This window comes from Oncorhynchus mykiss, chromosome 30 (genome assembly GCF_057628025.1).
Source record: "Oncorhynchus mykiss isolate SJ-2025 chromosome 30, ASM5762802v1, whole genome shotgun sequence".
NCBI classification, from domain to species: domain Eukaryota; kingdom Metazoa; phylum Chordata; class Actinopteri; order Salmoniformes; family Salmonidae; genus Oncorhynchus; species Oncorhynchus mykiss.
Window position 1 is genome coordinate 2,710,001 of NC_143051.1, and position 22,804 is coordinate 2,732,804.

The following is a 22,804-nucleotide window of genomic DNA, read 5'->3' on the forward strand; positions in this document are numbered from 1 at the left end:
CACTACAGACCCTGGTTCAGCGGTCTAAGGCACTGCATCTCAGTGTTAGAGGCGTCGCTACAGACCCTGGTTCAGAGGTCTAAGGCACTGCATCTCAGTGCTAGAGGGGTCACTAGAGACCCTGGTTCAGCGGTCTAAGACACTGCATCTCAGTGCTAGAGGAGTCACTACAGACCCTGGTTCAGCGGTCACTGCATCTCAGTGTTAGAGGCGTCACTACAGACCCTGGTTCAGCGGTCTAAGACACTGCATCTCAGTGTTAGAGGGGTCACTACAGACCCTGGTTCAGCGGTCTAAGACATCTCAGTGTTAGAGGCGTCACTACAGACCCTGGTTCAGCGGTCTAAGACATCTCAGTGTTAGAGGCGTCACTACAGACCCTGGTTCAGTGGTCTAAGACACTGCATCTCAGTGTTAGAGGGGTCACTACAGACCCTGGTTCAGCGGTCTAAGACATCTCAGTGCTAGAGGCGTCGCTACAGACCCTGGTTCAGCGGTCTAAGACACTGCATCTCAGTTTTAGAGGAGTCACTACAGACCCTGGTTCAGAGGTCTAAGACACTGCATCTCAGTGCTAGAGGCGTCACTACAGACCCTGGTTCAGAGGTCTAAGACACTGCATCTCAGTTTTAGAGGAGTCACTACAGACCCTGGTTCAGAGGTCTAAGACACTGCATCTCAGTGCTAGAGGCGTCACTACGGACCCATGTTCGATCCCAGGCTGTATTACAACCAGCCGTGACCAGGAGTCCCATAGGGCGGCGAACAATTGGCCCAGCGTAGTCGGGTTTTGGAGAAGGTTTGGTCGGGGTGGGGGGGGGGCTTTACTTGGCTAATCTCGCTCTAGCGACTCCTTCTGGCGGGCCGGGCGCCTGCAGGCTGACTTCCAGGTTAAGCTGGTGCTAAAGCGCTGTTTGGCGTTTCATGGGACACATGACTCGACCTTCGCGTGTCCTGAGCCCGTTGGGGAGTTGCAGAGATGATTGTAATTGGAGAGAAAAAGGGGGTAAAATAAGAATCTACTGTGTGTGGATGTTGATCTGGTCCTTCATTACGTTTGGACTTTTAGTCATTCAGCAGATGTTCTTATCCAGAGCGACTCAGTGTTTGTCCTCTTTACGATTACATTCCAGTCATTGAAATAGATTTAACCATAAATAATTCAAGAAATATCCTTTTCTATTTGAAATGTATTGAACCGTGATGATAGAGTGACATTAATAAGTGTTAAACGTGACACAATCACCTCAGTGATGTGACAATCCTCATTTAAATATAATCAGTAACAATATAACAATGTTGATACAGTAATATGAATAAATTATTATATTAATTCATTATTCTCTCTTTCTCTGTCTCTCTGTCTCTCTGTCTCTCTATCTCTATCTCTCTCTATATCTCCCTCTCTCTCTCTCTCTCTCTATCTCCCTCTCTCTCTATCTCCTCTATCTCCCTCTCCAGGTGGGCACTCAGGACTTTGCCAGTCGTTACCATGCCACCTATGTGTCCTGGGCGTTCTCCTACCTCCTGGGTCTGATCTGTCTGATACGAGCTTGTTACTGGGGAGCCATCAAAGTCAGCTATCCAGAGAACAGCTTTTCCTAGACAGACAGACCATCAAAGTCAGCTATCCAGAGAACAGCTTTTCCTAGACAGACAGACGGTTGTACTGTAAATCTTCCTTTAAGTTGTTCACGTTGTTGTTGTTTCGATTCTGACAGCTCCAAGGTCAGTCCGGTCACTCCTGGTCCTGGAGAAAACAGAAATCCAGCCCGGGTTTTGCAATTAACTCAAGAAATCAGATCAGTAATTAAGATATTAATTGGTTCGATAAATCATAAAGTGTGATTTAAGTAATTGATATTGAAATGAAGAAACTTGACTTTGGTAAATATGATGATTACAAAGAAAGCCAGGTGGCTGGATTCCATTTCCTGGACTGGCTGACTGACTGACTGGTTGACTGACTGACTGACTGAGTGACTGGTTGACTGACTGACTGGTTGACTGACTGACTGACTGACTGGTTGACTGACTGACTGGCTGGCTGGCTGACTGACTGACTGGTTGACTGACTGACTGGTTGACTGACTGACTGGCTGGCTGACTGACTGACTGACTGACTGGTTGACTGACTGGCTGGCTGGCTGGTTGACTGACTGACTGACTGGTTGACTGACTGACTGACTGGCTGGCTGGCTGACTGACTGACTGACTGACTGACTGACTGACTGGTTGACTGACTGACTGGCTGGCTGGTTGACTGACTGACTGGTTGACTGACTGACCGACTGACTGGCTGGCTGACTGGCTGGCTGGCTGACTGACTGACTGGCTGGCTGACTGGCTGACTGACTGGCTGGCTGACTGACTGACTAGTTGATGGATGGACATGTTACACATGTTACGTACTGCATTTTGTTACCAACCAAATGAAAATAATAACTTTTATTAAGAAAAATGTTGCCCATTGCACTACAATTATATGCAATGATTCTGTTCCGTTGCTGCTAGTTACCCCAGCTCCAAAAGCTGTCTCTCCTCTCTCTCTCTCTCTCTCTCTCTCTCTCTCTCTCTCTCTCTCTCCATACTGTCTCTCTCTCTCTCTCTCGCTCTCATACTGTCTCTCCTCTCTCTCTCTCTCCATACTGTCTCTCCTCTCTCTCTCTCTCTCTCCATACTGCCTGTAACCCTGCCTGGATAATACACAGTACTGGTCCTGATTTTAATACTCTGAAATGATACTACTTATTTACTGTTTCTGTTGAAGCTGGCCAACACACCATACCTAACTACTTATCTACTGCATTTGAATTGCCTTCTCGTGATTGGTGGCAGAATGAGATGCATTTTTAAACCACTTGATGGGAAATCCCATTTGCATGTTGTTGTCCGTTTTCTAACCGACACCAGGGTTTGTATAGTTTATCTGATTCAGAAAGGTACTGTCAATTGTTTTGATCCTTAACTCTCCGGCTCTCCCACCTGTGCTACTAGAATGTAACCCACTTCCTGCTTATTACCTGATTTAGTTTCCTGTAGCCAGTGAAACCCGGCTAGCTGGTGTTGCAGTAGATGAGAGATCCTGTTGAGGAAAACAATGGGCTCTTGATCTCTTAACTAATGTTGTTCTGAATGTGATGATGAAACAGTGTTACAGTAGTTAATTCAGCAACATTGAAACGGTTTGAATCAGTTGGAAAATGAAATGGGTCTTTTTTTTAACGATCATTTATCAATAAAATGAACGGATGTGACTCTTGCTCTCTGTTTCATGATTCTGTTTCCATTCATGATTCTGTTTCCATTCATGATTCTGTTTCCATTCATGATTCTGTTTCCATTCATGATTCTGTTTCCATTCATGATTCTGTTTCCATTCATGATTTTGCTGATTTTCAGATCAACAGAAGAGTTTTTTTTTTGCAATGTCGCATGTCAACCATTGATCTAAGATCTATTGATCTATTGATCTCTCTATATGTGAAGGGCATCGGCCATGAAAGACCATGTTCTCCATATGGACATAAATTACACTGTATACAGTTGAAGGTTGGAGTCATTAAAAGTCATTAAAACTCGTTTTTCAACCACTCCACAAATTTCTTGTTAACAAACTATAGTTTTGGCAAGTCGGTTAGGACATCTACTTTGTGCATGACACAAGTCATTTTCCCAATAATTGTTTACAGACAGATTATTTCACATGTAATTCACTGTACCAAATTCTTGTGGGTCAGAAGTTTACATACACTAAGTTGAGGCCTACAAACCTGACTCAGTTACATCAGCTCTGTCAGGAGGAATGGGCCAATATTCACCCAACCTGTTGTGGGAAGCTTGTGGAAGGCTACCAGAAATGTTTGACCCAAGTTAAACAATTTAAAGGCAATGCTACCAAATACTAATTGAGTGTATGTAAACTTCTGACCCACTGGGAATGTGATGAAAGAAATAGAAGCTGAAATAAATCATTCTCTCTACTATTATTCTGACATTTCACATTCTTAAAATAAAGTGGTGATCCTAACTGACCTAAGACAGGGAATTTTTACTAGGATTAAATGTCAGGAAATGTGAAAAATGGAGTTTAAATGTATTTGGCTAAGGTGTATGTTAACTTCCGACTTCAAATGGCACCCTATTCCGTTTTATGGGCCCTAGTTCAAATGTAGTGTGTATCCTATTGCACAATACAACTCTCCTATGGTCTTCTATGGTAGGTAGAAATATACCCCAACTGACTGCATCCCAATCTCCAGACAGCAAGACTGGATCCCATCTCCAGACAGCAAGACTGGATCCCAATCTCCAGACAGCAAGACTGGATCCCACCTCTAGACAGCAAGACTGGATCCCACCTCTAGACAGCAAGACTGGATCCCACCTACAGACAGCAAGACTGGATCCCCAATCTCCAGACAGCAAGACTGGATCCCATCTCCAGACAGCAAGACTGGATCCCATCTCCAGACAGCAAGACTGGATCCCATCTCTAGACAGCAAGACTGGATCCCACCTCTAGACAGCAAGACTGGATCCCACCTCCAGACAGCAAGACTGGATCCCAATATCAGACAGCAAGACTGGATCCCACCTCCAGTCAGCAAGACTGGATCCCAATATCAGACAGCAATATTATTATGATTGTATTTTCCAGTGCCCACCAGGTGGCAGTGTGTGATGTGGTGTTGTATTTCCAGTGCCCACCAGGAAGCAGTGTGTGATGTGGTGTTGTATTTCCAGTGCCCACCAGGAAGCAGTGTGTGATGTGGTGTTGTATTTCCAGTGCCCACCAGGAAGCAGTGTGTGATGTGGTGTTGTATTTCCAGTGCCCACCAGGAAGCAGTGTGTGATGTGGTGTTGTATTTCCAGTGCCCACCAGGAAGCAGTGTGTGATGTGGTGTTGTATTTCCAGTGCCCACCAGGAAGCAGTGTGTGATGTGGGTGTTGTATTTCCAGTGCCCACCAGGAAGCAGTGTGTGATGTGGTGTTGTATTTCCAGTGCCCACCAGGAAGCAGTGTGTGATGTGGGTGTTGTATTTCCAGTGCCCACCAGGAAGCAGTGTGTGATGTGGTGTTGTATTTCCAGTGCCCACCAGGTGGCAGTGTGTGATGTGGTGTTGTATTTCCAGTGCCCACCAGGAAGCAGTGTGTGATGTGGTGTTGTATTTCCAGTGCCCACCAGGTGGCAGTGTGTGATGTGGTGTTGTATTTCCAGTGCCCACCAGGAAGCAGTGTGTGATGTGGTGTTGTATTTCCAGTGCCCACCAGGAAGCAGTGTGTGATGTGGGTGTTGTATTTCCAGTGCCCACCAGGAAGCAGTGTGTGATGTGGTGTTGTATTTCCAGTGCCCACCAGGTGGCAGTGTGTGATGTGGTGTTGTATTTCCAGTGCCCACCAGGAAGCAGTGTGTGATGTGGTGTTGTATTTCCAGTGCCCACCAGGTGGCAGTGTGTGATGTGGTGTTGTATTTCCAGTGCCCACCAGGAAGCAGTGTGTGATGTGGTGTTGTATTTCCAGTGCCCACCAGGAAGCAGTGTGTGATGTGGTGTTGTATTTCCAGTGCCCACCAGGAAGCAGTGTGTGATGTGGTGTTGTATTTCCAGTGCCCACCAGGAAGCAGTGTGTGATGTGGTGTTGTATTTCCAGTGCCCACCAGGAAGCAGTGTGTGATGTGGTGTTGTATTTCCAGTGCCCACCAGGAAGCAGTGTGTGATGTGGGTGTTGTATTTCCAGTGCCCACCAGGAAGCAGTGTGTGATGTGTTGTTGTATTTCCAGTGCCCACCAGGTGGCAGTGTGTGATGTGGTGTTGTATTTCCAGTGCCCACCAGGAAGCAGTGTGTGATGTGGTGTTGTATTTCCAGTGCCCACCAGGTGGCAGTGTGTGATGTGGTGTTGTATTTCCAGTGCCCACCAGGAAGCAGTGTGTGATGTGGTGTTGTATTTCCAGTGCCCACCAGGAAGCAGTGTGTGATGTGGGTGTTGTATTTCCAGTGCCCACCAGGAAGCAGTGTGTGATGTGGTGTTGTATTTCCAGTGCCCACCAGGTGGCAGTGTGTGATGTGGTGTTGTATTTCCAGTGCCCACCAGGAAGCAGTGTGTGATGTGGTGTTGTATTTCCAGTGCCCACCAGGTGGCAGTGTGTGACGTGGGTGTTGTATTATATCTCCCTCTTCATTCAAAGACTCAATAATTTTGATGCTGCATGTATTGCCAGTATACATTGATTTAATTATGTCATGTTTTACCCCCTACACCACTTTCAATAACTTTGTAGAACAGTCCTGTATGCCAAATAAAATCAAATGCTGTCGATAAAGCAAGAGTGCATTTTGGTAATATTGTAGTGTGTAAATATGATTGATCGTGCTATGTATTGGTATAAATCCAATCTTGCTTTTAATCAAGACATTGTGCTTATTAAGGAAGTTTATAACTCTTACAATTAAATTTAAAAAAACACCTATTTTTTCGAGGTATCCAATTGGTAGTTACAGTCTTGTCCCATCGCTGCAACTCTCCTACGGTCTAGGGGGAGAGGTGACGGACGAGAGCCATGTATCCTCTGAAACACGACCCTGCCAAGCCGCACTGCTTCTTGACACACTGCTCTCTTAACCCGGAAGCTAGACGCACCAAGGAAACGGAGGAAACACCATCCAACTGACGACCGGAGTCAGCTTGCAGTCACCCGGCCACCCACAGGGAGTTACTAGAGCTCGATGGGAAATCTCGGTCGGCCAAACCCTCCCCTAACCCGGAACGACGCTGGGCCAATTGTGGGCCGCCTCATGGGTCTCCTAGTCACGGCCGGCTGTAACACAACCTGTTATCGAACGCGGAGCTGTAGTGAAAACACTGCGATGCCTTAGACCGCTACGCCACTCGGGAAGCCCACTCTTATAATACTGCAGAAAACCTTCCCCAGGTTACTGTTCACACAAATGCCTCTGTAATTGTTCGGGTCAAATTTGTCTCCGTTCTTAAAGATTGGGGTTATTGAGTCCTTGATTCCAGATGTCAGGGAAATAACCTACACTCAGGATCAGTTTTCATATAGCCAATTGAAATGTTGCGCTAGTGAATGTGAGCATCTCATTATAGGATGTCATCAGGTCCGCATGCTTGAAGTGTCTTATATGGTCCGTAATTGGGGAGTCCAATGAATGTTGATCGTCTATTAATTCTTGTTTGGATTTTCTATTTTTGTTGTTGTTTTTTTATTTTTGTTGTTGCCAGAAGTTGTGTTTCCTTGGTGTCTGTTGCTTGCACTATACCGGGCTTGTTAGTTCTGAGAGTTTTTAAAGTCTCACAGTAAGGAAGGCGGAATTCACCATTATTTGGGTTTCTGTACTTTTGGTTTGCTGTGTTTTTCCTGATAATTTTACAATCAGTTGTCATCTTTAGTTTTTCAGGTTTGTTTTTTGTCAATTTTAGTTGTGCTTCTTTTGCTATTTGTCTGAAGATATTGATGTGTTTTACTGCTAGGTTGATGCCTTATTTTCTGTGAGTGGATGAACTCAGAGTGCATTCAGAAAGTATTTAGACCCCTTGACTTTTTCACACATTTTTGTTACATTATAACCTTATTCTAAAAGGGATTAAATAAATAAAAAATCCTCGTCAATCTACACACAATACCCCATAATGACAACACAATACCCTATAATGACATCACAATACCCCATAATGACATCACAATGCCCCATAATGACGTCACAATACCCTATAATGACATCACAATAGCCTATCACAATACCCTATAATGACATCACAATACCCTATAATGCATCACAATACCCTATAATGCATCACAATGCCCTATAATGACATCACAATACCCTATAATGACAACACAATACCCCATAATGACATCACAATACCCTATAATGACAACACAATACCCCATAATGACATCACAATACCCCATAATGACAACACAATACCCCATAATGATAAAACAATACCCCATAATGACATCACAAATACCCCATAATGACATCACAATACCCCATAATGACAAAGCGAAAAAGGTTTGAAGATATGTTTCTTAATTTATAAAAAATAAACAACAGAAAAACCTTAATTACATCAGTATTCAGACCCTTTGCTATGAGACTGTAAATTGAGCTCAGGTGCATCCTGTATCCATTGATCATCCTTGAGATGTTTCTATAACTTGATTGGAGTCCACCTGTGGTAAATTTAATTGATTGGACATGATTTGGAAAGGCACACACCTGTCTCTATAAGGTCCCATAGTTGACAGTGCATCTCAGAGCAAAAACCAAGCTATGAGGTTGAAGGAATTGTCCGTAGAGCTCCGAGACAGGATTGTGTCGAGGCACAGATCTGGGGAAGGGTAACAAAAAATGTCTGCAGCATTGAAAAGTCCCCAAGAACACAGTGGCCTCAATTTTTCTTAAATGGAGAAGTTTGGAACCACCAAGACTCTTCCTAGAGCTGGCCGCCGACCTAACTGAGCAATCTGGGGAGAAGGGCCTTGGTCAGGGAGGTGACCAAGCACCCGATGGTCACTCTGACAGAGGTCCAGAGTTCCTCTGTGGAGATGGGAGAACCTTCCAGAAGGGCAACCATCTCTGCAGCACTCCACCAATCAGGCCTTTATGGTAGAGTGACCAGACGGAAGCCACTCCTCAGGAAAAGGCACATGAAAGTCCGCTTGAGGCGCCAAAAAGGCTAAGATTCTCTTGTCTGATGAAACCAAGACTCTTTGGCCTGAATGCCAAGCATCATGTCTGGAGGAAACTTGGCACCATCCCTACGGTGAATCATGGTGGTGGCAGCATCATGCTGTGGGGATGTTTTTCAACGGTAGGGACTGGGAGACTAGTCAGGATGGAGGGAAAGATGAACAGAGTAGAGTACAGAGAGATCCTTGATGAAAACCTGCTCCAGAGCTCTCGGGACCTCAAACACCTTCCAACAGGACAACGACCCTAAACACACAGCTAAGACAACACAGGAGTGGCTTCAGGACAAGTCTCTGAATGTCTTTGAGTGGCCCAGCCAGAGCCTGGACTTGAACCCGATCGAACATCTCAGGAGAGACCTGAAAATAGCTGTCCAGCGATGCTCCCCATCAAACCTAACAGGGCTTGAGAGGATCTGCAGAGCTTGTAGAGTCGTACCCAACATGACTCGAGGTTGTAATCGCTGCCAAAGGTGCTTCAACAAAGTACTGAGTAAAGGGTCTGAATACTTATGTAAAGGTGATATTAAAAATAATTATAATTATTAGACATTTGCTTAATTTTCTAAAAACCTTTTTTTACTTTGTCATTATGGGGTATTGTGTGTAAATTGATGAAGAATTATTTAATTTTTTTAAAATACATTTTAGAATAAGGCTGTAACGTAAAAACAAAATGTGGAAAAAGTCAAGGGGTCTGAATACTTTCTGAATGCTCTGTACATGTAAACCAGTTCCCATACATTACTGGTTGAACAACATGCCAAGCAGTCAAATGCACTTGGTATTAACCCCATGGCTGGTGTCTGGACACCATCCCCTACAGCAACCCATGTGTAGCCTAGACACATTGTGGGCTATATATTACAGTAACATCTAGATAATTACATATCGTCACAATTAGGATATTTCATTTGTTTATGTTATTCTTTTGTTTAACTTTAAAAAAAGGTATCCCACAATGCTTTGGTTCCGACATCAAGCTGCAGTTGTTGAGGACAGAGAGGAAGACGGAGAGAGAGGCCCAACTCGACGGAAAATCTGTCTTCTTCCAGCAGGTGGCGTATTCTCGTTGTTTCGTACACCAAGCAAGGAGTTTTTGTATGGAGGTTAATGAGAGAATGTCGAATTTGGTCGACATAAAATGAATGGCTTATTTGCTACGTGAGTTTTATTTGCTCAAATATAAGTTTCGTAATGATTAAGTTGTTATGAGTGTACTGATATAAGTAGGACATCCCGGCAATTTTGAGAAAAACATTTGTATCAGAGTTGCCTCGAGATGTTCATGCATATTCATGGTTGTGAGGCTACAGCAAAGCATCTCCATTGAATACAGGCAGTTGACGTCAACACCTCTCATCGAATATTCAAAGAGAATTACAATAATGACATGTACCAAATAATGCAGAGCAGAATTAGCAAGATGCCGGATAATTATCCAAATCCCGAAAAGAGCCGTTAAATTCTACAACTACCGAAAAGGAAGCGATTCTCAAACCTTCCGTAACAAAGCCATCACCTACAGAGAGATGAACCTGGGGAAGAGTCCCCTAAGCAAGCTGGTCCTGGGGGTCTGTTCACAAACACAAACAGACCCCACAGAGCCCCAGGACAGAAACACATTTAGACCCAACCAAATCATGAGAAAACAAAAAGATAATTACTTGACACATTGGGTTTAAAGGGCTTAAAGTAGTGGAATGACCTGATGGCCTTTAATGAGGGCCAGTTGGTAGAGTAATTCAAATATGTATTTTTTTTATTTAACTTTTTTCTCGCTTCCCCTTTCCCATTTTGTGTCACAAAGTGTAATTGATCTATACTATAAACTGCTGCTCCAGTTTCAACTGTTCTGCCTTATTATTATTCGGCCATGCTGGTCATTTATGAACATTTGAACATCTTGGCCATGTTCTGTTATAATCTCCACCCGGCACAGCCAGAAGAGGACTGGCCACCCCACATAGCCTGGTTCCTCTCTAGGTTTCTTCCTAGGTTTTGGCCTTTCTAGGGAGTTTTTCCTAGCCACCGTGCTTCTACACCTGCATTGCTTGCTGTTTTGGGTTTTAGGCTGGGTTTCTGTACAGCACTTTGAGATATCAGCTGATGTACAAAGGGCTATATAAATACATTTGATTTGATTTGATTTGAGGTAGGGGGGCGCAAATGCAACATATTGGATGCCAACAGCTGTCAAACTTTACCAAAGAGGATGTGTATCTTGTTAGTATAGAGTACCACAGTATGAGTCATAATACCCATAAAACCTAGTGGTCAAACAAGGAAATGGTTCCAATCATTTTTTTCCCAAAAGGGATTTTAGAAACATTTAAAATAAGGGCTGTGTTTGAGGCTATCATAAAGAAGTACAAATGCCTTGATGATCTGGACCAGACTGCCGAATCGAGGCAAAGGTAAGAATCTCCGGATTAACTATCTAATGTTATGATTAAATTGGCAACATTTTCTTTAAATGGTCAATTCTGTGAACTGTCTTGTGCAAGTTTTAAATGGACACAAAACCTGTTAGCAAAGGTGTCAGCTAGAGATGACGTGCAGGAGCATGCTGGGATTTGTAGTTTTCAATGATGTTGACTTTGATGCTAATTAACATTTTGGAATGTGAGAGTAAATAGAGGCTGAATATATTGATAAATCACCTGTGTTTCTAGGGTTTGACCGGTGTAGGCTGTCATTGTAAATAACAATTTGTTCTTGTACTGACTTACTTAAATAAAGGTGGAACACCGATTGGAACCATTTCCCTGTTTGATTGGGTTTCAGTGTATTATAACTCGCACTGTTTGGTTGGTGGGTTTAGTGTGTACAGAGAGAGTTTGGTGGGTTTAGTGTGTACAGAGAGAGAGAGTCTGGTGGGTTTAGTGTGTACACAGAGAGAGAGAGAGTCTGGTGGGTTTAGTGTGTAGAGAGAGAGAGAGAGAGAGAGAGAGAGAGAGAGAGAGAGAGAGAGAGAGAGAGAGAGAGAGAGAGAGAGAGAGAGAGAGAGAGAGAGAGAGAGAGAGAGAGAGAGAGAGAGAGAGAGAGAGAGAGAGAGAGAGAGAGAGAGAGAGAGAGAGAGAGAGAGAGAGAGAGAGAGAGAGAGAGAGAGAGAGAGAGAGAGAGAGAGAGAGAGAGAGAGAGAGAGAGAGAGAGAGAGAGAGAGAGAGAGAGAGAGAGAGAGAGAGAGAGAGAGAGAGAGAGAGAGAGAGAGAGAGAGAGAGAGAGAGAGAGAGAGAGAGAGAGAGAGAGAGAGAGAGAGAGAGAGAGAGAGAGAGAGAGAGAGAGAGAGAGAGAGAGAGAGAGAGAGAGAGAGAGAGTGTCAGGTGGGTTCATTCCGCTGTGGTTCATAGGCCAGAACGGTAGTAGTCACATGATCTGGTACTTGGCATTATGGGAAACAACCAGAGCAGTGGCTGGTGGATGAATAGCGTTCAACGTCAACACCATTTACTGTTGTGGGCTCGCAAAAGACGACTCGCAAAAGTTGGGAGTCTTGCACGGATTTATCGTTGGACCGTTTTCGTATCGATACGAATAGTTGGCTTGATCAGCCGTTTTTTTTTTAGCAATACCGTGACTTTCTGGTTTGTTGTTGTCGTTTTGCCTCCGTTCTCCAGATTAACGGCGACCGATGCTTTTCAACGCACTGATTGTTTCATTTACGTTCGCCTTCGATTCGAGGCGATGTGGAAACGTTTTTCATAAATCATTGGACTGGCATGTCTCCCAATTTGGTGAATCCAAGATCAAGAACTGTCAGACTGGACGGTCATTCTTATGACGGCAACCCAGAGGGAAGAATTTCCTTCTGAAGCCTATGGAAACAGTTCTCCTCTATGCTGAAGAATAGACATGTGTCCCCAACACAGAAACCATCGATAACCTTCCTCCCTGTCAACACGTCACCCTAATTACCTTTCTCAGTTGTCACTGTTTATGATCAGGCGTCGTCGTTTCTACAAGATAAACGGTCATATTCAAGTTCACAACGCTCCATCTTAAATCTGGGCACAACCAGTCAGCGTGACTGTCCATCTTCCTGAGACTCTGCTGTCGGGCCACCATGTGGGGCGCAGGGTCGCCACCATCCCTGCAGGTCGTCCTAAAGGTCCTTAAACGCGCTGCGGTCAAAGGACAGATCCAGCTGAACCGTTGGCTCCAGAGATCCTCCCAGGACGAGTGCGATAAAATGGACCTCTTGATATGCAACGCCTTTGACGAGAGAGGAGGCGCCGTCGGCAAGTCTGATGGAGACCCGGAGAGCATCGTTGACACTGGCGTGTCATTCACCGGTGGCGCCACCAACGGGGAGTTCAGACACCCGTGTTGTATTACCACGTGTTGCTTCAAGAGTGCCCTCCTGGCATGCATTCTGACAGCTGTGTGCTTCTCCTCCGTGGCTCTAGTCCGACAGTACCTCAAGGACCTTCTTCTCTGGGTGGAGAGCTTGGACAGCCTAGTTGGAGCCTTGCTGTTCATAGTTGGTCTGATTGTTGTGTCCTTCCCATTCGGCTGGGGGTACATCGTGCTGAACGTGGCTGCGGGATACCTCTACGGCTTCGTGCTGGGTATGGGACTGGTGATGGTGGGGGTGCTCATAGGTACCTTCGTGGCTCACCTGGTGTGTAAGAGACTGTTGACGGACTGGGTGGTCAACAAGGTGGGGAACTCTGAACAGCTCAGTGCTGTAATACGGGTGGTGGAGGGGGGAAGTGGACTCAAAGTGGTGGCCTTAGCGAGACTCACGCCCATTCCCTTTGGACTCCAGAATGCAGTGTTCTCAGTGAGTATGGTTGAAAATCTTGCAAGTACAGTTGCTGATGGTGTCTTTGGTCCTTTCTCCATTGTCTGTGCAGGTGAGAAACGGGAACCAGAATGTGCTTCCCAAATGGAACCCTATTCCCTATATAGTGCACTACTTTAGACCAGAGCCCTATGGAACCCTATTCCCTATATATAGTGCACCACTTTAGACCAGAGCCCTATGGAACCCTATTCCCTAAATAGTAGGGCTGCACAATTAATTGCTTTCGTAATTTAAATATTGACATGTGCAATATCCATATTGCAATGTTTGTTTTTTTTCTAGTTTACTCTTTGTCCTCTCTCTCCCTCTAACAGCTGCTTCCCACACACACCCCCTGTCACTCAAGTAGCTCCTCTGTTAGGTCCGGGCTCCTCTATTAGGTCCGGGCTCCTCGGTTAGGTCCTGGCTCCTCTGTTAGGTCCGGGCTCCTCTATTAGGTCCGGGCTCCTCGGTTAGGTCCTGGCTCCTCTGTTAGGTCCGGGCTCCTCTGTTAGGTCCTGGCTCCTCTGTTAGGTCCTGGCTCCTCTGTTAGGTCCGGGCTCCTCTATTAGGTCCGGGCTCCTCTATTAGGTCCGGGCTCCTCCGTTAGGTCCTGGCTCCTCTGTTAGGTCCGGGCTCCTCTGTTAGGTCCTGGCTCCTCTGTTAGGTCCGGGCTCCTCTGTTAGGTCCTGGCTCCTCTGTTAGGTCCTGGCTCCTCTGTTAGGTCCGGGCTCCTCTATTAGGTCCGGGCTCCTCCGTTAGGTCCGGGCTCCTCCGTTAGGTCCGGGCTCCTCTGTTAGGTCCTGGCTCCTCTGTTAGGTCCGGGCTCCTCCGTTAGGTCCGGGCTCCTCCGTTAGGTCCGGGCTCCTCTGTTAGGTCCTGGCTCCTCTGTTAGGTCCGGGCTCCTCTATTAGGTCCGGGCTCCTCGGTTTGGTCCTGGCTCCTCTGTTAGGTCCGGGCTCCTCCGTTAGGTCCGGGCTCCTCCGTTAGGTCCGGGCTCCTCCGTTAGGTCCGGGCTCCTCCGTTAGGTCCGGGCTCCTCCGTTAGGTCCGGGCTCCTCCGTTAGGTCCGGGCTCCTCCGTTAGGTCCGGGCTCCTCCGTTAGGTCCGGGCTCCTCCGTTAGGTCCGGGCTCCTCGTCATCCTCTGTTTAATCCAGTATTATTGTGGATGATGTTCTGTTAGGTCCGGGCTCCTCCGTTAGGTCCGGGCTCCTCGTCCTCTGTTTAATCCAGTATTATTGTGGATGATGTTCTATTAGGTCCGGGCTCCTCCGTTAGGTCCGGGCTCCTCCGTTAGGTCCGGGCTCCTCCGTTAGGTCCGGGCTCCTCCGTTAGGTCCGGGCTCCTCGTCCTCTGTTTAATCCAGTATTATTGTGGATGATGTTCTGTTAGGTCAAATGCAGTCAACACATTGTTACAAACCAGAATGATGCTGCTTTCCACTTTACTTCTTGATATAAATCATTATATTTATATGATTCTAACAGTTCAAGTGTTTTCATTTTAAATAAGTCAAACTGCTATATATATATATATATATATATATATATATATATATATATTTATTTATTTATTTATTTTAAGTATGAAATCGTCAATAGATTATTATTTTTTCCCCCATATCTTTCAGCTGTACTACATGTTGCATTATAAAAGGAATAAGGTATCATTTGGAACAGACGGCATCTGTAAGGATGGTCGACCTTGTTCCTGGAGAGCCTGGTGGATGTGCAGGCAGGCCTTTGTTTTAGCTCCAACATACTTTAAAGATTCAGCTAAAGTAGCCTAGGTCCTGACGAGAAGCTGATGTGCAGTATCAGGTGTGTTCGAGCAGGGCTGGAACACAAGCCTGCACACTTAGGAGAACAGGGCCGAGCGTTCCAAGGAGAACAGGGCCGAGCGTTCCAAGGAGAACAGGGCCGAGCGTTCCAAGGAGAACAGGGCCGAGCGTTCCAAGGAGAACAGGGCCGAGCGTTCCAAGGAGAACAGGGCCTAGCGTTCCAGGGAGAACAGGGCCTAGCGTTCCCAAAGCTACCCATTGGGGCTGTGCAGAATACTGTGACACAATGAGTAATGGATATGGAGAAATATGACTATGTCAAGTATGTTCTTTTATATTATCTGTGATCCAAAAAAAGTAATTTCCAGCTGCCAGCACACATCTCTCCTTCACTCAAACAGTGTGAAGCGCTGTGTTCTCTAAATAACTATCGGCTACTTCTTCTGTCTGCAAAGAGACGGGCGGGGTATCGGTTGAAACCGGTGCAACGATTGGATTAGATTAAGCCACTGCTCCGGCTGCTCTCAGACACACAGGCACTGCTGTTTCAGTCACTCGTCTCAGGGCATGAGTCTCCCTTTCTCCAAAAGTCATATATGAATCAGAATTCACAGCTTGTTGTTGTTTAATCTAGTTATTTCCTGTCTTGTCTGAGGCCGTATGGTTGTTTTAGTCTGTCTACCTGGTGGTGTTTAGTCTGTCTACCTGGTGGTGTTTAGTCTGTCTACCTGGTGGTGTTTAGTCTGTCTACCTGGTGGTGTTTACTACGTCTACCTGGTGGTGTTTAGTCTGTCTACTTGGTCAGTATAATTATTCCATTGCGGATGACGCCTGTCGTTATGCCGTGATCCAAGCCCATGATTCTCGTTGTTGTTGTTATTATTATTATTGCTCCTTGTCCAAGCATGTTTACTGAGTGACAGGTCATTAGTAAATGACACATGTAGATTATTTTGATTGTACAAATGTTGTGACATAAGTGTGGGGAGAGAAGTTTTGCTGCTCTCTAAAGTGAACCAATATATATGGTGGATGATGAATTATTCTAGCTTCATCTAAATGTGTCTGGAAGAAATGCAAGCAGCAGCAGTAGTAGTAGCCAGCCATGCGTTAGGCTATTTACAGTATAAGCCTACCCACTGCAGCTCTAGCTGCTGTTTACACAAACTGGGCCCACTGCAGCCCTAGCTGCTGTTTACACAAACTGGGCCCACTGCAGCTCTAGCTGCTGTTTACACAAACTGGGCCCACTGCAGCTCTAGCTGCTGTTTACACAAACTGGGCCCACTGCAGCTCTAGCTGCTGTTTACACAAACTGGGCCTACTGCAGCTCTAGCTGTTGTTTACACAAACTGAACCTACTGCAACCCTAGCTGCTGTTTACACAAACTGGGCCCACTGCAGCTCTAGCTGCTGTTTACACAAACTGGGCCTACTGCAGCCCTAGCTGTTGTTTACACAAACTGAACCTACTGCAACCCTAGCTTCTGTTTACACAAACTGGGCCTACTGCAGCTCTAGCTGCTGTTTACACAAACTGGGCCTACTGCAGCTCTAGCTGCTGTTTACACAAACTGGGCCTACTGCAGCTCTAGCTGCTGTTTACACAAACTGGACCTATGCAGCCCTAGCTGCTGTTTACACAAACTGGGCCTACTGCAACCCTAGCTGCTGTTTACACAAACTGGACCTACTGCAGCCCTAGCTGCTGTTTACACAAACTGGGCCTACTGCAGCTCTAGCTGCTGTTTACACAAACTGGGCCTACTGCAACCCTAGCTGCTGTTTACACAAACTGGGCCTACTGCAACCCTAGCTGCTGTTTACACAAACTGGGCCTACTGCAACCCTAGCTGCTGTTTACACAAACTGAACCTACTGCAACCCTAGCTTCTGTTTACACAAACTGGGCCTACTGCAACCCTAGCTGCTGTTTACACAAACTGGGCCTACTGCAACCCTAGCTTCTGTTTACACAAACTGGGCCTACTGCAACCCTAGCTGCTGTTTACACAAACTGGGCCTACTGCAACCCTAGCTGCTGTTTACACAAACTGGGCCTACTGCAACCCTAGCTGCTGTTTACACAAACTGGACCTACTGCAACCCTAGCTGCTGTTTACACAAACTGGGCCTACTGCAACCCTAGCTGCTGTTTACACAAACTGGACCTACTGCAACCCTAGCTGCTGTTTACACAAACTGGGCCTACTGCAACCCTAGCTGCTGTTTACACAAACTGGGCCTACTGCAACCCTAGCTGCTGTTTACACAAACTGGGCCTACTGCAATGCTAGCTGCTGTTTACACAAACTGGGCCTACTGCAACCCTAGCTTCTGTTTACACAAACTGGACCTACTGCAACCCTAGCTGCTGTTTACACAAACTGGACCTACTGCAACCCTAGCTGCTGTTTACACAAACTGGGCCTACTGCAACCCTAGCTGCTGTTTACACAAACTGGGCCTACTGCAACCCTAGCTGCTGTTTACACAAACTGGGCCTACTGCAACCCTAGCTGCTGTTTACACAAACTGGGCCTACTGCAACCCTAGCTGCTGTTTACACAAACTGGGCCTACTGCAACCCTAGCTGCTGTTTACACAAACTGGGCCTACTGCAACCCTAGCTGCTGTTTACACAAACTGGGCCTACTGCAACCCTAGCTGCTGTTTACACAAACTGGGCCTACTGCAACCCTAGCTGCTGTTTACACAAACTGGACCTACTGCAGCCCTAGCTGCTGTTTACACAAACTGGACCTACTGCAACCCTAGCTGCTGTTTACACAAACTGGACCTACTGCAACCCTAGCTGCTGTTTACACAAACTGGACCTACTGCAACCCTAGCTGCTGTTTACACAAACTGGGCCTACTGCAACCCTAGCTGCTGTTTACACAAACTGGACCTACTGCAACCCTAGCTGCTGTTTACACAAACTGGGCCTACTGCAACCCTAGCTGCTGTTTACACAAACTGGGCCTACTGCAACCCTAGCTGCTGTTTACACAAACTGGGCCTACTGCAACCCTAGCTGCTGTTTACACAAACTGGGCCTACTGCAACCCTAGCTGCTGTTTACACAAACTGGGCCTACTGCAACCCTAGCTGCTGTTTACACAAACTGGACCTACTGCAGCCCTAGCTGCTGTTTACACAAACTGGGCCTACTGCAACCCTAGCTGCTGTTTACACAAACTGGGCCTACTGCAACCCTAGCTGCTGTTTACACAAACTGGGCCTACTGCAGCCCTAGCTGCTGTTTACACAAACTGGGCCTACTGCAACCCTAGCTGCTGTTTACACAAACTGGGCCTACTGCAACCCTAGCTGCTGTTTACACAAACTGGGCCTACTGCAACCCTAGCTGCTGTTTACACAAACTGGACCTACTGCAACCCTAGCTGCTGTTTACACAAACTGGACCTACTGCAACCCTAGCTGCTGTTGACACAAACTGGACAGTACATAAAAGGCTGAAAGGAACTTTAAACACAGATGCACTTTTCTGAGATCCTACATTACCCTAGGCCTAGCTCAAGGGCTGCTTGTCCCAAATTTCACCCTCTTCCCGACATGAGGCTTTGTCAAAAGTAGTGCACTATGAACAGAATAGGGTGCCATTTGAGTTGCAGCCCCTAGTCTGTTTTGAACCCCCAACTATTTTACCCCACACTGAGAAGGTGGTGTGTGTGGGTGGTAAACCCGGAATTATCCCCACGGACTAATCTGTCACTGGTCTCCAACACTTGACACAGCTAACAGTGAATTGCCCCTTTGTGTCAACACTAGGCCTACACTTCCCTCATCAACTCATCCCTGACCACTGGCTGCGTCCCCTCTGACTTCAACATGGTCAGAGTTGCTCCCCTCCTCAAGAAACCAACACTCGACCCCTCTGACGTCAAAAACCACAGACCTGTGTCCCTTTTCTTTCCAAAACACTTGAGCGTGCCGTCTCTGAACAACTCTCTCACTATCTCTCTCACCTCACTGCCAAAGCTGACTCTCTCTCCTCTGTTCTCATCCTCCCCTCTTGTGCCATCAAACCCCTGCGACTTATCCAGAACTCTGCAGTCCTCTCATGTCACACTCCGCTGGCTTCTAGTCGAAGCTCGCATCCACTACAAGACCATGGTGTTTACCTAGGGAACAGCAAGAGGAACTGTCCCTCCCTACCTTCAGGCTATGATCAAACCCTACACCCCAACCAGAACACTCCGTTCTGCCACCTCAGGTCTCCACCCCTACGGGAGGCAGCTCCCACTCAGCCCAGTCCAAGCTCTTCTCTGTCCTGGCACCCCAATGGTGGAACCATCTTCCCCCTGATGCTAGGACAGCAGATTCCCTGCCCATCTTGCGAAAATATCTGAAACCCTACGTCTTTAGACAGTATCTTAAATAATCTTCCTCCTCACCTGAATGGAATGGAGTAGACTGTTGTGAGGTTAGGTAGCATGGTCCCACATCTGTTGGTCCCAGTAGACTGTTGTGAGGTTAGATAGCATGGTCCCAGTAGACTGTTGTGAGGTTAGATAGCATGGTCCCACGTCTGTTGGTCCCAGTAGACTGTTGTGAAGTTAGGTAGCATGGTCCCAGTAGACTGTTGTGAGGTTAGGTAGCATGGTCCCACATCTGTTGGTCCCAGTAGACTGTTGTGAGGTTAGGTAGCATGGTCCCACGTCTGTTTGGTCCCAGTAGACTTGTAAGGTTAGGTAGCATGGTCCCACGTCTGTTTGTTCTATCATGTCAAATCCTTGCAAGTCATGCCTAACATATAAATGTTTGGCATGACAAGGAGTGGCACAAAAATTATCGTACCCACCCAGGCTAGCAATTAGACTGTACAAGGCATGCCAAAAATAATATTTGTCACATGCTTTGTAAACAGACTGGGCCGTACGCATTACCATCTGTAGCGCCTTGCGGTTAGATGCCAAGCAGTTGCCATACCAAGCACAGTCAAGATGCTCTCAATGGTGCGGCTGTAGAGCTTTTTGAGCATCTGCGGGCCCATGCCGAATCTTGAAAATGTAAGTGAATACGCTTACCAGCTGGACAGCACATGCCCTGAGTACGCATCCTGGTAATCGGTCTGTCCATTGTGAATGTTAACCTGTTTTAAATGTCTTACTCATATCGGCTACGGAGAGCGAGATCACGGTCGCCCGGAACAGCTGGTGCTCTCATGCATGGTTCAGTGTTGCTTGCCTCAAGCATAGAAGGAATTTAGCTTGTCTGGTAGGCTCGTGTCACTGGGCAGCTCACTGCATGGGTTTTCATTTGTATTGCAGGATAGTTTGCAAGCCTTGCCCCATCCGAAGAACGTAGTAGGATTCGATCTTAGTCCTGTATTGACGGTTTGATGGTTCGTCAGAAGTCAAAGTGGGATTTCTTATCAACACCTGGAATAGTGTCCTGCTCCTTGAGGTGGCAGCTCTAGCCTTTAGCTCAGTGTGTATGTATGTAAAGTCACTGGGGACAATTTCATCAATGCACTTAATGAAGCTGGTGACTGTGGTAAATTCCTCAATGTTACAGGATGAATCCCAGAACATTTTCCTTGTAGGTTTTAGCGTCCTCTTCATCGGACCACTTCCTTATTGAGTCACTGGTACTTCCTGTCTTGAGTTTTTGCTTGTAAGCTCGAATCAGGACGATTTATGGTCAGATTTGCCAAATGGAGGGAGAGATTTGTATGCATTTCTGTGTGTGGAGTAAAAGTGATCTAGAGTTGTTTTTTTGGGGGGGGTTTTTGCAGGTGAAAATTAGGTACTGTAAAATACATTGCCGTTTCCCTGCATTAAAATCAACAGCCACTAGGAGCGCCTCCTTTCAATGTTCATTTTCTTGTTTGCTTAAGGTCCTATACAGCTTGTTTAGTGCTGTCTTAAAAATATAGATTAACTCTCTTGGTAAATAGTATGGTCTACAGTTTATCATGAGGTACTCTACCTCAGGTGAGCAAAACCTTGAGACTTCCTTTATATTAGAGATTGTTAACAACAGGTGTTGGGCAAAAGTGACAAACATCTCCCCCTTAACCTCACCCTACGCTTGCCATCGGTCTTGACGATGCATAGAAGAACCAGCTAGATGTATATTGTCCTTGTTCAGACGCGACTCTGAAACACAGGATTTTGCAGTTCTTCAGGTCCCATTGATAGGATATTCTCCAACAGAGCTCGTCCAGTTTATTCTCCAGTGATTAGACTCAAAATTGGTTAAGAGCTCGTAAGAGATGGCAGCTATCCACTGCAGCACCATCTTCACATTTGTCGATGTGGTCCACTTTTCATACCGTAGCCTATAGGCTAAGCCTCGTATAAGCCTTGACCAGGGGTGAGCATACCTTTTAGCTTGAGGGCCACATCGGGATTTAGGAGGGCCGCACAGATTTTTTGGGGGCCGATTTGTTAAAATTAATTTGCGGGCCAGACCTTTTATTTATAGGTTAAGATGTTCAAGAGTGGCCTGGAACCCAAAATAATAATTCCCTAGTCTGAGTACCAGTCTCTTTATCTGGCGTTCCACTCCTTGTCATTGCCAAAGAGACTAGCCTTTCTCTACGTTCACGTCTGTAGCCATGAACTGCTTTGAAAGGCAGGTCATGGCTCACAACACCATCATCATGCCAGAAACCCTAGACCCACTCTAATTCGCGTACCGCCCCAACAGATCCACAGATTATCTCAATCGCACTCCACACTGGTTTTCAAATTGTATCAGAGTAAAATGTAGCCTAAATACCTTGAATTCCCATTGTGTTGGTAATCATATATTTAAATACGTATGTTTTCATAATGACTGTGTTTTAGTCATACTAGTGGAAAATATATCGTTAGAGTAGACGGTAGGCCTAAAAAAAAAAAAGAATAGTTTGATTTTGTTTGTTTCCCAAATGTTCCAGATAATGTAGTGGAATCCCCCTCAATCAATCTTTGACATTAGCATGATATTGCATTTTAAATGGACAAGATGTATTTTAGTTAGGCTAGGTTACGCTACATATGTCAACCCTTCTGTTGCTTTATGAAGATCAGCAGGATGTGGGATTAGGTTCACGTTGTAGTCATGTACTCCTTAGTAGTAGTCGAAAACAACAAAGGAACGTATTGAGCAGTCAGTCTCCTACGAACGTGGGCATGTGTTGTTTTGACAGCACACATTGTTTAGTATCAAAACACTGCTTCCACCCAGGTGCAACAGAGTAACAGCAGCTGTTCTAGACAGACCAGGTCGACTACTGTAGGAGACAGCAGCTGTTCTAGACAGACCAGGTTGAATACTGTAGGTAACAGCAGCTGTTCTAGACAGACCAGGTTGACTACTGTAGGAGACAGCAGCTGTTCTAGACAGACCGGGTTGACTACTGTAGGAGACAGCAGCTGTTCTAGACAGAGCAGGTTGACTACTGTAGGAGACAGCAGCTGTTCTAGACAGAGCAGGTTGAATACTGTAGGAGACAGCAGCTGTTCTAGACAGACCAGGTTGAATACTGTAGGTAACAGCAGC

The 22,804-nt window shown here is 46.0% G+C and overlaps 2 protein-coding genes across 5 annotated transcripts in view; both read left to right on the forward strand.

Moving 5' to 3' along the window:
* LOC110487822 (phosphatidylinositol-4,5-bisphosphate 4-phosphatase 2) overlaps positions 1 to 3,257 on the forward strand; it is a 35,416-nt gene extending 32,159 nt beyond the window's left edge. For all 3 annotated transcript variants that reach the window (XR_016493760.1, XM_036970805.2, XM_090228531.1), the window contains one exon: positions 1,462 to 3,257. Coding sequence is in view for 2 of the 3 variants with exons in the window: in XM_036970805.2 (XP_036826700.1) it covers positions 1,462 to 1,605 (144 nt within the window). In the remaining variant the exon portion in view is untranslated. The remainder of the gene's footprint in view (positions 1 to 1,461) is intronic.
* Positions 3,258 to 12,014: 8,757 nt separating this feature from the next.
* LOC110487823 (transmembrane protein 64) overlaps positions 12,015 to 22,804 on the forward strand; it is a 35,347-nt gene continuing 24,557 nt past the window's right edge. For both annotated transcript variants that reach the window (XM_021559739.3, XM_021559740.3), the window contains exon 1: positions 12,015 to 13,503. In XM_021559739.3, the coding sequence (XP_021415414.3) occupies positions 12,784 to 13,503 (720 nt within the window). In that variant the 5' untranslated portion in view covers positions 12,015 to 12,783. The remainder of the gene's footprint in view (positions 13,504 to 22,804) is intronic.